At 39.9% G+C, this 17,473-nt stretch overlaps 1 protein-coding gene across 2 annotated transcripts in view; it reads left to right on the top strand.

Annotated features, from left to right (window-relative positions):
- The window catches only part of LOC108238706 (CMP-N-acetylneuraminate-beta-galactosamide-alpha-2,3-sialyltransferase 1), a 26,330-nt gene extending 19,781 nt beyond the window's left edge, over nucleotides 1-6,549 (top strand). For both annotated transcript variants that reach the window (XM_025006952.2, XM_025006956.2), the window contains one exon: nucleotides 3,937-6,549. In XM_025006952.2, coding sequence (XP_024862720.1) covers nucleotides 3,937-4,245 — 309 coding nt within the window. In that variant the 3' untranslated portion in view covers nucleotides 4,246-6,549. The remainder of the gene's footprint in view (nucleotides 1-3,936) is intronic.
- Nucleotides 6,550-17,473: the final 10,924 nt, after the last annotated feature.

Below are 17,473 nucleotides of genomic sequence, written 5' to 3'. Positions count from 1 at the left end.
ACAAACAACAAACAATGATCCGACGACTAGTGGGGGAAATGACCGGGTATTTGAGTGCTGAGGGTAACGAGGGAAGTGGAAACAGGTGAATGGAAATGATTACGGACAGGTGGAGATGGGCGTGGCAAGAAAGGCAAAAGAGTGACAGAGGAGGAGTGAATACTGAGCAGGAAAAAAACCCAAACTGAAAGCACAAATTAAAACCCACAGAAAAACCATAAAGAAAACCAAAACAGAAACAACAAAAATCCAAATCCTCACAAACAGATGCTATTTTTGCTTTGAGGATGTTGATGGAGAAGTACAGAGAGGGTCAGAAAGAACTTCAATGGGTTTTTGTGGATTTAGAAAAAATATACGACAGGGTGCCGAATAAGGAGCTGTGGTGTTGTATGAGGAAACCTGGAGTGTGTGGAGGTGGGAGTGCATCAAGTGATGGACAGACGAAAAGACAGTGGTGGGCCATCAGGGCCAGCAAGGCCTTCTCTGCTGGCCTAACATAACCAGAAATAATGATCATAATTATGATAAAGGTTAATTTAATTTTTAATTTACTTTCCCTCGATATCTAAAAGTATTCATATTCATGTCATATTCATGTCATATTATGCTCCTTCCAGTGCTGTTGTTTTTAGGTTAGAGTTTTAATCCAATCAGAATTCAGCTCTTATGTTGCCAGAGGCTGTATGAAATCTTCAGAATCAATAGTGTCTGTGCACTGTAAGTGAACGGGAAAATACGGTTGATAGACAGTTGCGATAGCCAATCAGATCACGAGTTGTGTCAGTGAGGCCCTCTAGTTGGCCTCATGTTGAACGTGACATTTACGCGTCCTGTGATTGGATATGGATACTTACGAGTTTGAGCCATGGCAGTGCTATGCAGACCAACAGAGTCACACCCAGGACTGTTAACGGTTAAAAATGTTTTAAAATCACAATGGTCGAAGGAGAGCAACGCGTTGATTTGGTTGCTGATTTACTGGCAAGGCTGTTTACAAGACGAACTTTCCAAGAGAAGCTAGAACTTGTTAGAGGAGGACAGCCGACCCCCGAGCCAGCTAACCTGTCCCAGAATGGATTTTGTGTTGAATTAAGTGTTTTGGGGGACACAGCCGTTTTGGTGAGTGCAAACATTTTATTTATTTTATTCTATGTTATTTAGTTTTGACAGTAGCATACCAGATATGTTTTAATTGCTGATGCGGGTTTGTTAATTTTTAAAAAGCGCCGGATAATAGCCCATTTTGTACACAACTGAGGTGATGCAATGCTTAAGTGTGTTTCTAACTACTCTGCAGTCCTGGTGTTATAAATGCTGGCATAATGAAAGGTATTTATTGACTAAGTTGGACATCATTGAAGGCCTAAGTGTGAAATGCACCGCCCGCCACTGCGAACAGATGAGGTCAGACAGGAATCCCCGTGGACTATGATGTTTGATGTTATGATGTTTGCAGATGACATCATGATCTGTGGTGAGAACAGGGAACAGGTGGCAGAGATTTTGGAAAGTGGAGATATATACTTGAAAGACGGGATGAAAGTCAGCCATAGAAAGACAGAGTACCTGTGTGTGAATGAGAGGGAGGCAGGTGGAGCAGTGAGGCTACAAGGAGCAGAGGTCACAAAGGTGCAGGACTTCAAGTACTTAGGGTCGACTGTCCAGGAAAACAGGGAGTGTGAAAAAGGGGTGAAGAAGAGAGTCCAGGCAGGATGGAGTGGATGAAGAAAATTTATTTATTTATATAGCACTTTTCAGCAACAGGGTGGTTCAAAATGTTTCAGGAGTGCTTTGTCACAAAAGGGTATCACAAGACAACTCCGACATTACAATATTTTCTCAAAAAGCCTCTATATGACAGCAGTCTAATAAAACAGGGATGGCTTTTGGGTTTTTTTTTGTTGTTTTTGTTTTTTTGCACCACCAATCCCCCCACCCCCCCACCTGAAAATTTTCTAGAAGCACCTCTGGTGCTCCTATATTGATTTAATATTTTAAAATTTCAGTTTATTTCACATTCCCTTATGTAGCGTTTGTCATACTTCTTAACATTTGTTTTCTTTATATTTAATATTTTTGTATAGGGATTCACAAGGTGAACCACATTCAGAACATCCTTAAAACACACACAAAAACATTTTTAACACTTCTGAAAAAAAATCAGTGTTGCAAACGCCATTTATTTTATGTGTTACAAGAAAAAGTACATTAAATAAAAGCAGACAACTTGTGATTACCACCCACACACTGCACATTATAAGCAAATCTTGTGAATTACTTCATAGTTTAAAAGTAATGACAACATTCAAACCTTACATTTCAGTGAACTACAATTTAGATGTTATTTCATGCATTAATCTAGTTTTTTTTTTTTTGCATCATAGTGATTTTACAGTGATTTAAGCCTTTGCTTGGGAAATACTGGAGAGCTGAGGCTGTGTTTTGTCCTGTGGGGCAGCTTCCTGTGCCATTCAAAAGATGCTGTCACTTTCAAAACGCCTCACAGCGAGTAAATCAGCAGCTTTATCATATAATTACATTTCCTGCTGTTTCAAATTATGTTACTAAGTTGGGGGAAAAATAGGTGCTGCATTTCTAACTTTTACAGAGAAGGATTTCTGTCATGAGGTTATATTTTCCAGACGTGTTTAACCTTTCAGATTTTTGCACGTGTTGAACTCACTGTGGACGCCGCCGTCACTGTTCCTCCGCCAGACTACACCTTCTGTCTCTACTTGTATATGAGTTTCAACACCCAAGGACACAGAATCTTGAGATTTTCTTATTCCAGGGTGCCAGTGCATCAGCGCTAAAGCACCCTCATTACTATTCAGCCATTATTCTTCTGTTTCCATCATGTTTTTTTATTTACTGCCCCTCCTGCATTTTTGGAAAAGCTCTTACAAAAGAATACATCAAAACCTGCAGCGCAATTGGTTATAGTGTGCTATGACTTTTTGTAGCAGTGCATCATGAGGTAATGGAAAAACTGGCAAAAAAACATGAATAATTTCCACATATACAAGAAAGGGATTCTGGTAAAACAAGTGAGAAAACCCAACCCTCTCTGGAGCTCTGTGACTCAGATATACTTCACAGCAGAAACATCATTTAAGGTTTAAACAGGTCACAAAAAGTTGGACTTTACATGACTTAACTAACGTTTTGAGATCTTTTAATAGTTTCTGCACAATCACTGTTTAGGTTTAGTGATATTTGACGATTTTATCGCGGACTGTTCAACCTAATGTGATGTCACACTGGCTTTTGAGCTGCTTAAACGTTCCAAAATATTCTCACACAAACTCATCTTACTTTATATTTCTTAAACCGTTTACACATTAAACCCTCCACATTTTGTCAGCTTAGATTATTGTGAAAGTAAATCCCAGATTTCTATTTAGCTCTAGAGAAATAAGTCAATGTATGTTGGATTTTCAGGACAGTAGCTGCATTGGCACCCTTAAAAGTTTTAAAGTAATTTTGGTTTTTTTTTGCTATTTTGTTTGAACTCTCCTCATTGTTGACTGGCTGACCTTGAAAAAAAAATGTCTTAAGTTCGTTAAAGTAAAGAAAGTACATTTTCTGATGCAGAACCCTGACTTTATAATAGAATGTGTTCCGTCTTGACATGTCAAGCTGACAAATATGTAGAAGTACTGATGTAGATACGGCACAAAACTTTATTTAAAAAAAAAAGTCTTTCATAGCAACGCTGATTTGGTGTGACAGCGTATAGCAGAATTTGCAGTTGTTTGCTGATTTGTGCTCTTGCCTTGTCAGTCTGGCTCATGTCACCACAACGGATTTTCTGCCTGTAGCTTTTAAATGTTAGTGTTATCTGTAAACGGTCAGACAAACCCCATTATGTTTCACTTAGACTGGCTTTTTCCATGTTTCCTCCCTTTTCTGTTCCCTCTTAAATCTGTTCAGGGTCACAGGGGCCTGGTGCCTACCGCCAGCAATCAACGGAAGAGAGTTGGGGTACACCCTGAACAGGCTAGCAGTCTGTCACAGGGACAGACAACCATCAACCGTCACCCATCTACACCACAGGGAAGTTCAGAATCTCCAGTTAACCCCATGTGCATGTTTTCGGACAGTGGAAGAAAACTGCACAAGAAGAACATACAAACTCCACGCAGAAAGGGCCCAGCTGAGTTTTTTAAATATTCATCATCATTAACTCAATTCAGTTCAGTTTATTTATATAGTGACAGTTCAGAACAAAAGTTGTCTTAGTGCACTGTACAACAAAAATAGCAAACTAGATCTAGATTCAAATCTAATTACAGTCAATTCAGTCCAATTATAATACAATATATTCACATACAATACATCACGTAAGGCCAATTAGTTAAAGTTATGTAAGGAGGCTAGCTGGTTTCGCTGACTCTCCCTTCAGTACAAACCCCCATCAGGAGCAGTGCACTGGCGACAGTGGAAAGGAATAGCTCTCTTTTAACAACAAGAAACCTCCAGCAGAGCCAGAAGCAGGCTCAAGATGGGTGGTGATCTGGGGTTTAAACAGACAGGAAAGACACACGGACAAACAGAGGGACAGGTCCAGCTGTAGTTTCTTGGGGGGAAGGAACAACAACAAAGAAAAACACAGGTTAGTGACAGCAATATTTGCTTGGGAGTAGAGCGAGTAAAGACAGCAGCAGAGTCAGGAAGTGTGGTCAGTTTGTCCTCCAGCAGTCTAAGCCTATAGCAGCAGAACTAAAGGATAGTTCAGGAAACTCAAGCCAACCATAACTATAGGATTGAACAAAAAGGAAAGTCTTAAGCCTAGTCTTAAAATGGATTTACAGTCTGAGATGTAAAACAAATTGGCTCGCGCTCACGTGGTTGTGAGACGTTCTTTTACGCATGGACCTTTTATACTCACAGTCAGAACTCCATGAAGCTCCTCCGCCCTCCCACAGCACTGGAACGGGTGTTCTTCCCACCGGCTTCTCCACTCTTCCTAACATTTTGCTTCACTTACCACGACCAGACGTTGCTTTATTATGCAGACTGAGAGAGTTAAAAACGCTGTTTGGTATTTGCAAATTTGTCACCGTTTCAAACAGACGGTGCAGAACCACCAAAATGGTCTGCTCGGACCCCGCGTACAGAGGGGTCAGGAACCACAAGTAAACCAGCAGTTTTGAAAAAGAAGTGCTCTGTTCTATTCACTGTTTTTAGAAGTTGGTCCCGTGGTACAGTAAAAGCAGTGAACAGAAGTTTTATACTACATCAGAGGAAACAGAACGTGATGTACTGTGGTTCTGAGTTGGTATAGCAGGCTAATAGAGGCTAATGCTAACGTCCGTAGCTCATGAATGTGATTTTTAAATTTGCTGAAGATGCCTTTAACTATCTAGACATCTCTAATACAATCCCTGGCAAAAAGTATGGAATCACCAGTCTTGGATGAGCACTCATTCAGACATTTCATGCTGTAAAACAAACTCAGATCAAAAACATGACACAATAATAAGGTCATTCCAAGGTGCCACTTGTTGGCTTTCAGGAACACTCAAAGAAATGAAGAAAAAACATTGTGGAAGTCAGTGAATGATTCTTTTATTGACCAAACACAGGGAAATAAATATGGAATCACTCAATTCTGAGGAAAAAAGTATGGAATCACTCAAATTGGAGGTAGAAAATAAAGACACACTCAGTGTATTTTCTTTCCCTAAATGGACACCTGTCCCAGATTAGATGTGCCCGTTAGTCTGCAGTTAAAGCGGTTGCGCGAAAAGATGCAACACAGCGAACAAGTGTAACATCAATTTTACATCAGTGTCATGAAGACAGATGATGTTAATTACATTTTCTCAGCTTAAAGCAGCAAAATGTATGTTATTCATCGCTTCAGCTTCAAGTGTGTATCCCAGTGTGTGTGCCAACATTTATTCATGTGACACCTGACTGAATACCCAGCGCAAAATTATGACTTGCGGAGCGTTCAAGTAGTGCTCGAAATGTGTAAAAACACTGCGCTGTTTCCATTCCCATATATAGTCTACTAAATAGTTACTGCATAGTAAAGAGTGAACATGAGAACAATTTGAACACAGCCTATGTGTACGCTAAGCTAAATGCACGTAGCTGTACCTGATGCACAACAACCTGCGGTCCAAACTGTCTTGGTGGTGTCACTGCACAGGCTCTACAGACAGGAGGGGAAGAAAAATGGAGGTCTCACTTCACAGCTGTGTAAACCAGGGCTATGCAAATGACTTTGTTACTCTTGGGAATGCAGTTTATGCAGTCAGTTGACTGATGAACCAGTGATGATGCTATTAATAAAAAAAAAAACGGAGAATGCCATCACACCGTTGGACTGAGACTGAGTGGTGTTTTCTCCGAGGGTCCATGGTGCTTTATTTTGATGCCACAAAAATTAAATGAAAAAGAAAAAAAAAGTTTGCATGAAATGACATAAAACGCAAACTGCTTGCCCTTGAATGAACAATGTCTGTCTTTGACTTATGAAGCTCTACGTCGGCGTGAAAAAAAAAAAAAAAGAAGTCGGCGCGAAAACAAAAACGCCCACTTCGGCGTCTCTTTGAGACTGTCGCTACAGCCCAGACTAGATTTTCGTGCTGTCTGTTATGCAGGGGATAGTCCTTCAAGGCCTGTCAAGGTTGAAAGCAAAACATGTCACAGACATAAGAGGCCTCTCTTGTGCCTCTTTGTTGCTCATGACAATGTGCACAACCTTGCAGTCTCCCCTGTTTCACTGAAACAAATGGGCAGTTAGAAGAGCACGGAGTTTGTCACACGCTTCACACTTTGAGTGAAAGGTCGCTGGAGCAGGCAGTGATGTGCACACATCTTGATCTTTATTGTAATTGACAATGACATGAAGCTAAATAATGACACAAGCGCGAGGAGAAGGCAAGGGAGGGGAGGGGATGCGGAGACCGCAGAGTGAAAACCTTCGCCTGGGTTTTTAAAATCGGCCCTGCAGCTGAATGTTTCCCCACTCTGCCGTCTCCCAGCGCACCAAGCGTTGAGCTTAAGAGAGTCATTATGCTTATAACATTTAAACAGAGTGAAACAATCCAGTGAAACGCACATGATTAATTCATTATTGTGATGAAGAGCCTGTCGTTGCAGTTGTGTCGAAATGCATAATTAATCATCTCCATTCAAACACTCGAGGATATTGCGACTAATGAGGCAAAGAACTTATAAACAACCCAAAAATCAAACGGGGATAAGTGAGGAAGAAGAGGAACACCCTACCTGCAGAGCGTGCGTGTTTCTGTGTGCTGTGTGTGTAAGCTGTCGTGTTTCGTTGTCTTCCATGCAGTAGAAAGGGAAGAGGGAAAAAAAAGTCAAGTAGCATGACAAGATTATGTTGTTTACGGGGATTACTTCTTTACGCTAGACCTGAATTTTAAACATGCGCATGCAGACGATTACCACTTTGAGTCAAAACGGAGCAGGGATGCTCTGTTCCACCAGGGGTGCCACTTAAAGGGATAATCCGGCCCATTTTGAAGGGATGTTCTGTCAAACTGCTGTCAATAGTTTATCAACCTTAGGGTTGCCAAATGTCCCTTAAAATAAGGAATCGGAATAGGGCTGATCAGTGCCTACACTCAGTCCAAAAGTTTACCCAGCTCCCGTGGACTGACACGTTTGAAGTCTCAGCACTATTAAACGTGAACACGGTCTACTTCAGTGGGCCTATGCTCAGCACACATGCAGTAACATGGATGTTGTTTGGTTGAGAAAACAGCAACAAAGTAAACAAATGATATACAAAAACGTAGAAGTTTTTGTATATCACTAGCCATATTTGCTAATGTAGCATTCGTTCACATCAGTGTCATTTATGAGAAAGTGTATATGGACAAAGACTTTTGCTTCTTTCTCCGTACTCCTAGCTTTTTGTTTGATGTCATAGCTGATAAGTTACTAACAATCGATAACTATTAGACAGAACATCACTCCAAAAATTTCCAAATTATCCCTTTAAATAAATGTGTAGCAAAAGTAAAATGAATTAACTGATTTTTACTCTGATGTACTAAAACAAGACTATTTCAGACTAGTCAGGTCATTTTGAAAAAATTCAACAGCTTTAAATCGTCTTCACGCAAAAATAATACCTCACCGATTTGCTTCTTTATATTTGAAAAATGGCAATCTGAACATCAGGTTAATGCCACAATTCAATTTTGTACAAAGGATTAGCACATCCAGTCGCTCTGCTTTGTAAAGTGTTGCTTTCCTTCATCTTGCTTGTAGTTTTACACACCGTCCTGGTCCTCCAGAGATCCGACAGGCAGGGATGAGACCCCACTGTGGGAATGCTCTACACGTGTGGAGGAATTAAGAAATAAACAGAGTAGAGTTAATCTAATTAGCTCTAATTGGCATGTCTGTAATTAAAGAGTCTGAGGAAGAAGGGGACTCAAATTCTCCAAAATCTTGTTCGATTACTGTGGCGCTATATCTGGGTTTATAAGAAGATGCTTTGGAGGTGAAGGATACAGAATATATTCCACCAGCAGCGTTGCTCTCTCTGTTCTTTGACATTTCATTCCAAATGCAGGTAACAGATAGATGTAGAGATCCCAAGCGACTGGAACATCAAGGAGTGTAGCGTAGCAACGGATAATGTAAGGAACACGAGAAGCCGGAGAAATACCAAGGGCTGAAAGAGGAAACAGAGAAGTTGTGGAGAGTCAAGGCCTCAGTGGCTCGACTGGTGTCATGGCTGTGACCCCCAAACTGGAGGAGCGGCTCTAAAAGATCCCAGAAACAACCTCAGAGATCTCTGTCCAGAAAATACTGAGCAGAACTCTCAAACTCAAGTAAAAAAGTGCAGTTGGCCATGTGGAGAAATATGTGATATTGCCATATTGAGTCTCTTGTAATTTTGGAATCTAGATAGACTTTTATTGTCATTCAGACACATTAGAATATTGCAGTGGCACAGAAAAAAAACAACATAAACATACAACAATACAACATGTGCAAGTAAAAGAAACACTATTGAAATTTAACAACCAAACTGGGTCCAGTAAAGACTTCATTTGGATCAGGATGCAGACCACAGTCTTCCTCATGGGGACCCCTGATCCAATGTTTTGTCGAAGTATTGTCTTGTTTTTGACACGACTGCATTGTATTTTGTAGAAATCATGACTCACTTGTCAAATCTCGTTGTCATGTTAACCAGCTCAGAAAAAAGAAAAACTAGGCGGGATGGGGGGGGGGGTATTGAAATATTGAAATACCTACACAAGTTTTCCTGAGCTTCGGTTGAATGATCTTTAAAGGAAAGATTATCCCCCTCTGCCGAAGGCTAAGCAGCTATAGCATTTTAGTGTGTTCATATGTCTGTAGGTTAGACAAAGACTACCTCATGACCCATTGGATAGAATTTAGTGAAACTCTCAGATCGTAATCATGGAATGTACATTTGCCATTTGCAACTCATAAACATTTGGGGTCAACCCAAATCAAAAGGCCGGCTGCATCTAACCAGCTATAGCCAACATCATAAATGGCAACAATAGTCAGTTTTACAGATATTGGGCTGAGAGTCATCCTCGACACAACTTCTGAGCGATAACACATCTTGCACGATCTCACAGTATTGCACGAGGTCGTTTACAGGGTTTGATCAAAACAGTTTCAACTCTGTTCTTTCTCAGCTTACGACGATTTTAGTTTAAAACTCCACCATGAAAGGAAATGTTAAGCCTTTAATTGTGAAGAAGTTGTCTAATTTCACAATACAGTAAGGAACAGTTAAGCTGGTCTAGAAAGGGCCCACAAGTGTGCAGCAAAAATGTTTTCTTTAGTCAGTTCCTGTCATGGTATGGGGATTTTTGTGTTTTTGATATGGGTTTTCTGGTTGGGTTTCGATTCCTTTTCAGTGCTCAAAGATGTGTATTTTGTTACTCTTGTGTTTCTGTTTGACTTCATGGTTCTTGTAGTTCACTCTGGTTTCGTGGTTCTTGTGTTTCTACACGTTCTGTCTCCTTCGTGGGTTCTGTGTGCTCTTGTCACTCTTGCGTTTCTGTGTGATCTGATTTCTTGTGGGCTTCTAGAGTTTAATCTTCATTCGTGGCCTCTGTAGCTCTATAGTTCTGTCTGCTTTCTCATGTGTTCCTCTGTGCTATCATTTACCTGCATCTCAGTATTTTTCCATGTCAGCCTGTCACTCTCATCTGCACCTGCCCCTGCTTTGTAATCAGTCACCTGTTCCCAACTGCCTCATCAGCTCTGCCTTTATATTCAGTATTTTCCGTCTCCTTCTCAGCGGTTCTTTGTTAGTTGTGCTGCATGTCCTTGTGTCTATCTGTGATTTTTATAGTTGTTCCTTGTAAGTTTTGCTGCCATGTCAACTTTTTGTTTTTGTTCAATAAATATATTATTCTCTAAAAGCTTCTTGAGTTCGCTTGCATTCTGGGTTCGATCCGCTACAAACATGACATTTCCTTGGAAACAAGCAGCTTATGTCTCACCACATGATGATGTCGGTCATAGTGAACTTGTCAGCTCAAAAATGAAAAGGAAAAAGAGGCATTATTCTGTGAATATTCATGCAAGAAAATTCTAGTTCAAGATTTGTCACTAACAGTCTCAGTTATTTATTTATATATTTTAGTTAACAGTTCCTCACTTCCATGCTGTTAACTTCAGGGAGTTAGAATTAGGAGTTACAATCACTTTATTAGCCTTAAAGGGACAGTCTGCTAAGCTTTGAAGTGATGTCCTGTCAAATAGTTATCAATACTTAGCACCTTATCTGTCTTGACATCAGTCATAGAACACAAAGTGTGGAGAAAGATGTAAAAGGCTTTGTCCAGGTTAGGATAATGACCAGCCAAACGAGTTTCAGTTTAATTATTTTTCAGGCGAATAATTCTTTCTCAAAAACGACATTATTGTGAAAAAAATACTACATTAGTTAATAATAAACCGCTACACTTTTGCATAACAGTCTGTTTAGTTTGTTGCTGTACTCGCAACTGAACAACGTCATGTGCTGATCGTGCTGAGGTCGCTGAATGTATCATTCCTTAAACTCCCTCCTCAAACACGAGGAGGGGGTATAAACGTATGATCGTCACATCTCTAGTGCATAGTAGTACGTAATGATGTGTGCCGTACTACTACGCTGGCAGCACCACGTGACAAACCATTCAGAAGATTGGCTCTTTTTGAACAGCTCTCTGAAAGGAACAGGTTTGCAAAATCCGGATCCAATCAAAGAGCCATAAATCCCATCTCTACTGGACACGATGATCAGGCACACAGATACATCCAGCAGCCGCGGCACCTTCAACATAAAGCACTTGGTCTATGCTCTGCACAAACATTCTCATAGTAACACGGACATTGTTTGATTAAAAAACAGCAGCAAACTAAACAAATGGTGTCATGCAAAAGTTTTCAAAGTTAGCTAATGTAGCGTTCTTTTACACTGGCCTGTTGTTTTTGATAAAGAGTTGTTTTAAAAGCCTGAATAAAGATTTTAAAAACTGGCTCTAATTTAGCTAGCCGTTAGCCTAGTCTGGACAAAGACTTTAGGCGCTTTCTCCATACTCCTATCAGGTTCACGGAATTGTCAAAGATGAGTAACCCAGAAACGGACTGACACAAGAGGATTAACAAAAGGTAAGTGATTTTATTTACAATAGGGACGCGTGAACAGGTCGGGATCTGGAAGAGAGGAATTATGGCAAGTCTCAGTTTCATCAGGGGTAAGTAGTAGTAATGGTCCGACAGGCGAAACGATCTTACAATCGTGGTGAGAAGAAGAGGCTTGGAGGTGAGGTTCCGGATTCCAAGGTGAGTGAGTAGAACACGGATTCGCCCAGGTAAGTAGGTTCTCAGGTACGTTGAAGACAGATAGGCTTCGGCAAGGTTTGCAGGGTCTTACTTGTAGGCCACTCGGAGCAGGGTGTGGTCACAAGCAGAGTCAGGAACTCTGAACAGGTACAAATACAAAAATGGATTAATACTTTTCACCAGAGAAAAACTAGAAATGGCTGAGACTGATTACCAGCAGCAATTAATGCTTCAGCGTTGGTCTGTTCCTCCAAACTGCCTTAAGAACCCTTGTGAGGCTGATCTTGATTTGAAGCAGCTGTGCGTCATCAGGAAGCCAACCAATCAGGAAAACAGGAGGAGCACAACGGGCAGCAGGATGGCAGATTGCCACAACTCCATGCTCAATGACCAATGTCACGGCTGATAAAGTGCCAACTATTGATAACTACTATTTAGAATGGCACTTCAAAGTTGACATGACTACATAGGTGCTAATTTCAGTTCACTTTATGGACTTGGGTTCATCTGAATCACTCACCTAAGTGATCTGGTTCACTTTAGTCGATCAAACTGGGGCACCCCACCCCCACCCCAACCACCACCTTCTGAGTGTTGAGAAGGTATTTTCTGTTTTGCAGACAGGTACAACTGAACTAACATATAAAGGAAAACATTATGATACTCCCGATAAAAGAGTAGTAAAAAGTAGTCATAACGTTCCTGTTAACTCTAAATGTCCTCAGTTTCCTGAGCAGATACATTCGCTGCAGGCATTTTTTGAAAATTTCTTCCTGTTGGAGGAGCCAGTTGTCTCTGCACAAGTGAGCAGAGACAACTGGCTAAATTACTAACATTTCTTTAATTTAGTTGACATTTAGCTCTAAATCAGAGTTCTCACCCCACCCCAATAATGCCCGCTGAGCTGAGCTGTAGTGCTGTACGGGAGCTGGGAGAACAGACAGGAGGACCGGGCCATCAGCAAATTTTCTTGAGAGTGGATTTAACCTGCAGTTGTCATACCAAAACATGAAGAGAAAGGCGAGTAGGGAGACAGTCTCATGGTTCTTAGACAGTCTCATGGTCCTTTTTTATGTAAACAGGGTTTGTTTGTTTTTTCAGCTTTTCTGTACATTGTACAATGTACAGCTACCAAAAATCATAGCATACTATTCTCAATCAAACCACAGATTTTGATTTGTATTTTGGAATAATTTTATCTTCCAAAGCTGATATGCAAATCGTGACAGAAACAGAAAAAATACCAGCAATAAGAGTGCTTCAGTGCATCTCTAACTCTGCAGGAAGGTAAATGGAGAGTGGGCAGGTGCTCCTAACTGTCTCCTGCAGGTTTTTTTTTTTTTTTACATGGATGATCTTCCCACACACACATTTCTCCATTTGTTTAGTTGATTTCCAATTTGCAAACATACAGCGTGTTAAATATTGTGCGTATCAAACTGGCACTCCTTAATAAGCTTGTACATACAGGGATGTAAATGATGGATTTGAACCCAGTAAATATGCAGTTATGCTTGAAATTGCTTTATTGCCAAACAAAAAATGATGCCTGCTGCATGCTGATACCTGCACTCACTCTAAAAACTTGGCCCAAACACTTTTTTTTGCTGTGCTTGTGTTTTTCAGCGTATTAGTATATTGTCTATTTTTCTGTAGTGTTTATTAGTGTGTGCAAAGACAGACGTTTTAGCACAGAAGTAGCGACAGTGAATGATGCATGACGGAGCTCCGATAAGAGTGTTGTGTGGATGACATGGCTCACAGAAAACATTCATAACAAATTAGCATTTCTCTTCAGTTATTTTGTTCTTTACATAGACGTTAATCAGACTCTGCTGCCCAACCTTTACGTCTAAGAATGATTATGTTCACCTTGACGCCAGGTTTCTCTACTGACAGATAGTTTTCATAATGTCTGGTTTGCTGTAAAATTCATTGAAAGCCTTTGTGATATACTAGATGGTTTATATTAGAGCATTACATGATTTGGACTGGAGAGGTGGCACCGATCCAGGACCTTGTGCAACGTGAAAGATATTGCAGTAAACTATCACATAAATATGTGTGGCATTTTCTAGCTCAGTCTTTCAGTTAGTGGACTGGAAAAGATAAAAGGTCTCTAATACTCCTCTTTCTCTTGGTGGAGAGGTGATGAAATTGGGAAAGAGTACAAATAACTACCCTACAGGAGTCTAAAAGTATTTATTATTTTTTCTCTTGCTGTGGAAGCTGACGATGTCTTATGAGCATGGTGTAGCCAGCACTATTTTATGTTCGGCCTGCTGGAGCAAAAACCACCACCAGATTATGGAAGTCAGCCTTACGGGAGCCAAGAGAAGATGTGCTTAGAAATAAATTTTCATGACATCATCTCAAGATAGGTAATAATTTCTTTTGAGATAACAAAACTTGTTTTTCCTCAAGATAATATATTTAGTTATTAGTTATTTTGACCTAGAAAAACTTGTTTTTCTGTGATGAGTAAAAGTTATTTCAAATTCATAATTAATTGAGAGGGGTACTTCATGAAAAATCAGGACAGTCATGCTGGTATCTAATTCAAACTGAAAATATCACGTTTGGGTTCAGTTAAGGCAGGAAAGCGCCCAGTTTAAAAATCACTGATTGGAATCCCCTAATTCTCAGTACAGTTATTTATTCTTATAGAGTTGTATTCTCAGACTTTAAGACAATCATTCTACAGCAGCTTATAGTGCAACTCTCTCTGCTTAGACTGAAAACCTCTTTGTAACTGGATTTTGGACTTCGTGTTAGAAAGACAGCATACAGTTTGTTTTGGTAGTAAGACTTCATCATTCATGAGCACAGGTGTCCCTCAAGGATATGTACTCAGTCCTATTGTCTTCACTCTGCTGACACATTACTGTTCAATTGAATTCAGCTCAAACCAGCTCATTAAAGTTTCTGATGACACAACAACAAAGGAACTCATTTGCAATGATAAAACAATTTACAGAGCTGAGATGGAACAGTTAGGGAGCTGTTGTAGAGACAACAATCTGTCGTGGTGTCAACAAATCAAAAGATTTTTGAAGAAAGGCTGATCAACAGAAGAAAGAAAGGCAGATTTTAGAAGATAGGTTAGGTTGTGGTATGTCAGCTATGTCAGGATCTTGGCTCTGTTTTTTGTGGGTGATGTAGTCCTCTTAGCTTCATGACCTACAGCTCTTGCTAGGTAGCTTCACATCCGCACCAGCTGCATCACTTACTGGTATGGCAACTGTAGTGGGAATGACAGAATTACTTTGCAAAGCATGGGCAAAATGGTCGATAGCATCATCAAAGTGTCACTCTGCTCCTTGGTGTCCATGTTTATGGATAGATGCAAAGATAGCCCTCTGTATTGTGAAAAATCCCTCTCATCCACCAACAAGCTGTTTAACCTCCTGCCTCCTTAAAAACAATACCGTTCCATCATATCAAGAATAACCAGAATGTTCAACAGCTTGATTTCCCAGGCGAACATGTCAGTTGTATTAAAGATAAACATTTACGTAAATTGTATTTTTAAGCTGCTATGAACTTGACTGCTTTAATTTAAAAACAGGATTTTCTCAAGAAGCAAACTTAACTTTGGGTCAAACAAAGGCATAATAAATTCAGATATGTCATTTTTCTCCCCATATATTTTTTCCTACTCTCGTCTTATATAGAGAGTGTAAACACATTTTTTTATGAAAGAACTAATTTTTTTCTCAAGCTGTAAATTGTGTTGCTTTTTTTTGCTTCAAACCTTTTAACAGGGATCAAAATGTTGACCACAGACAACATGCACACAAGAAGAAGCTGTAAAAACGCTGTATTATTACAGCTAATGGAACAATGTAACATCTTCAATCTGCCCCAGGTCTGGAAAGGAGATGTTTGATGATTGTTAGATCTAGAGGTGAAAAAAGTTCATGTAGTATTTCAAGCTTGTATTTTTTGCTTATTTGTTTGTCTGTTTTTTTTCTTGCAGGTAGAAGGGGATTATGCCTAGACAGGAGCCTGAGGAGAAAAGTGAGGAATGAAGACAAGAAGGACAACAAGCTGGACAAAGGGAAAGATGAAGAAGAGGACAGTGGAGAGTGGGCAGGCAGGTGAGTATCCAGGTGAGTTTTATTTGTTGAGGTGTTTAGTAGATAGAAGGTAAGTATATTAGTCTTGGCAAACAAATAGCCTTTTAGAGGACTCAACAACAGACACTTCAAAGGAGTGGTCACGATGGGGTGAGGTCTTAATGGTTTGGCAGAGCTTTTTCCATGGCCCCTCCTCTCTGGAAGAGCCTACCTTTTGCTACCTTTGTCTGAAAGCTGCTCAGACTGTTGATTTGTTTAAATCCTGGCCTAAAAGTCATTTGTATTCACTGGCTTTTAGTCCAATTTGAGCAGGAGATCTTAACTTTTACTGCGTAGTATTTAATTATTTGTTTGAATGTGATACTTTTGTTTTGAGATCCTTTTTATTGCTTTTATATTGATTACTGATTTTATTTATTTTACTCTTTGTACAGCACTTTGGTCAATGAAGGTTGACCTATTAATGTGTTATATACAGTAAATAAACTTTGATTTTGACTACACAAGTAAACATTAACTTGGGTACAAGTGATTTAAAAACATTAGAATATGAGAGGCCAAGATCACTGAAATGACTTCAGTGGTTTGGCAACATCCAAGCAAGGTCTGTATATTAATAGACCTCTGGTGTCAACCAGGAAGTTGAAGCGGGAACAAGATTAAGTTTCCTGTTGACTAGTTCCATTTCAAGTCTTAAGTTCTGCCCCCTCCATCTAAACAACATTGGTGTTGATAAAAGCAGAAAAAAAAACACCTTTGATAATTTATTTTAGATGTTGACTCTTGTTGATTCAAGTAGTTTTTAAGCTTGCTGCTGTATGTTTAAATTTTAATTTTTTAACACGTTTAGCTGTAATTACTTATTCCATGATTAAAAGAAAGGTCATGTAGGACTATGATTGTGCATGGGGGAGTAGGCAGGACTTAAAGCCTCACTTCGTTAGTGGGCAGACTCTGGTTCCAAAAAACACAACATAGCAGCGCCCATAAACCAGATCCAGCTGGTTTCAATTCCCAACAATGAGAGAAGGCCTATCAATATAATATGTCTATGGTTCCAACTCAGGTGGTTGCTTGAGAGGTAATGAGTTGCAGGTGTGACCACTTAAACAAGGCAGAACAACAGCAGTGCCTGCTGGGTAATTTCAAAATTACGCTGCCAATTACCAATTCCACCTGGAAAGGGGGAAAAATAAGAGGAAAGTGGGAAAGAAAAGAAAAGAAAAGAAAAGAAAAGAAAAGAAAAGAAAAGAAAAGAGGAAGAGAGAGAAAGGGAACCTTGAGGCAACCTAGAACCCTGACAAAATTCATTGCTCATTTATGCTTTGTGTCACTATCCATCCACTTCTCTTTTATTTTTGTATTTTAAAGCACTCTTGAGCTTTGCGGGGAATTCAAAGTTGTGATTTGTCAAGTGTGGGGGTCGCAAAGATAAAAAAACGAGGCAGACAAATCCCGGTGAATCAAGATAAAATGGAAAGATCTCTAGTGCACAGAACGGGTTGAAAGCTTTTACTAAGCAGATGCTCTGTGGAGGACATTAAATACTGATAAAGCATTCATCCTTCAAGCGT

Source organism: Kryptolebias marmoratus, linkage group LG5 (genome assembly GCF_001649575.2).
Source record: "Kryptolebias marmoratus isolate JLee-2015 linkage group LG5, ASM164957v2, whole genome shotgun sequence".
NCBI lineage: Eukaryota > Metazoa > Chordata > Actinopteri > Cyprinodontiformes > Rivulidae > Kryptolebias > Kryptolebias marmoratus.
The sequence above is the reverse complement of the archived record's forward strand: the minus strand, read 5'-3'. Positions and strand labels throughout refer to the sequence as shown.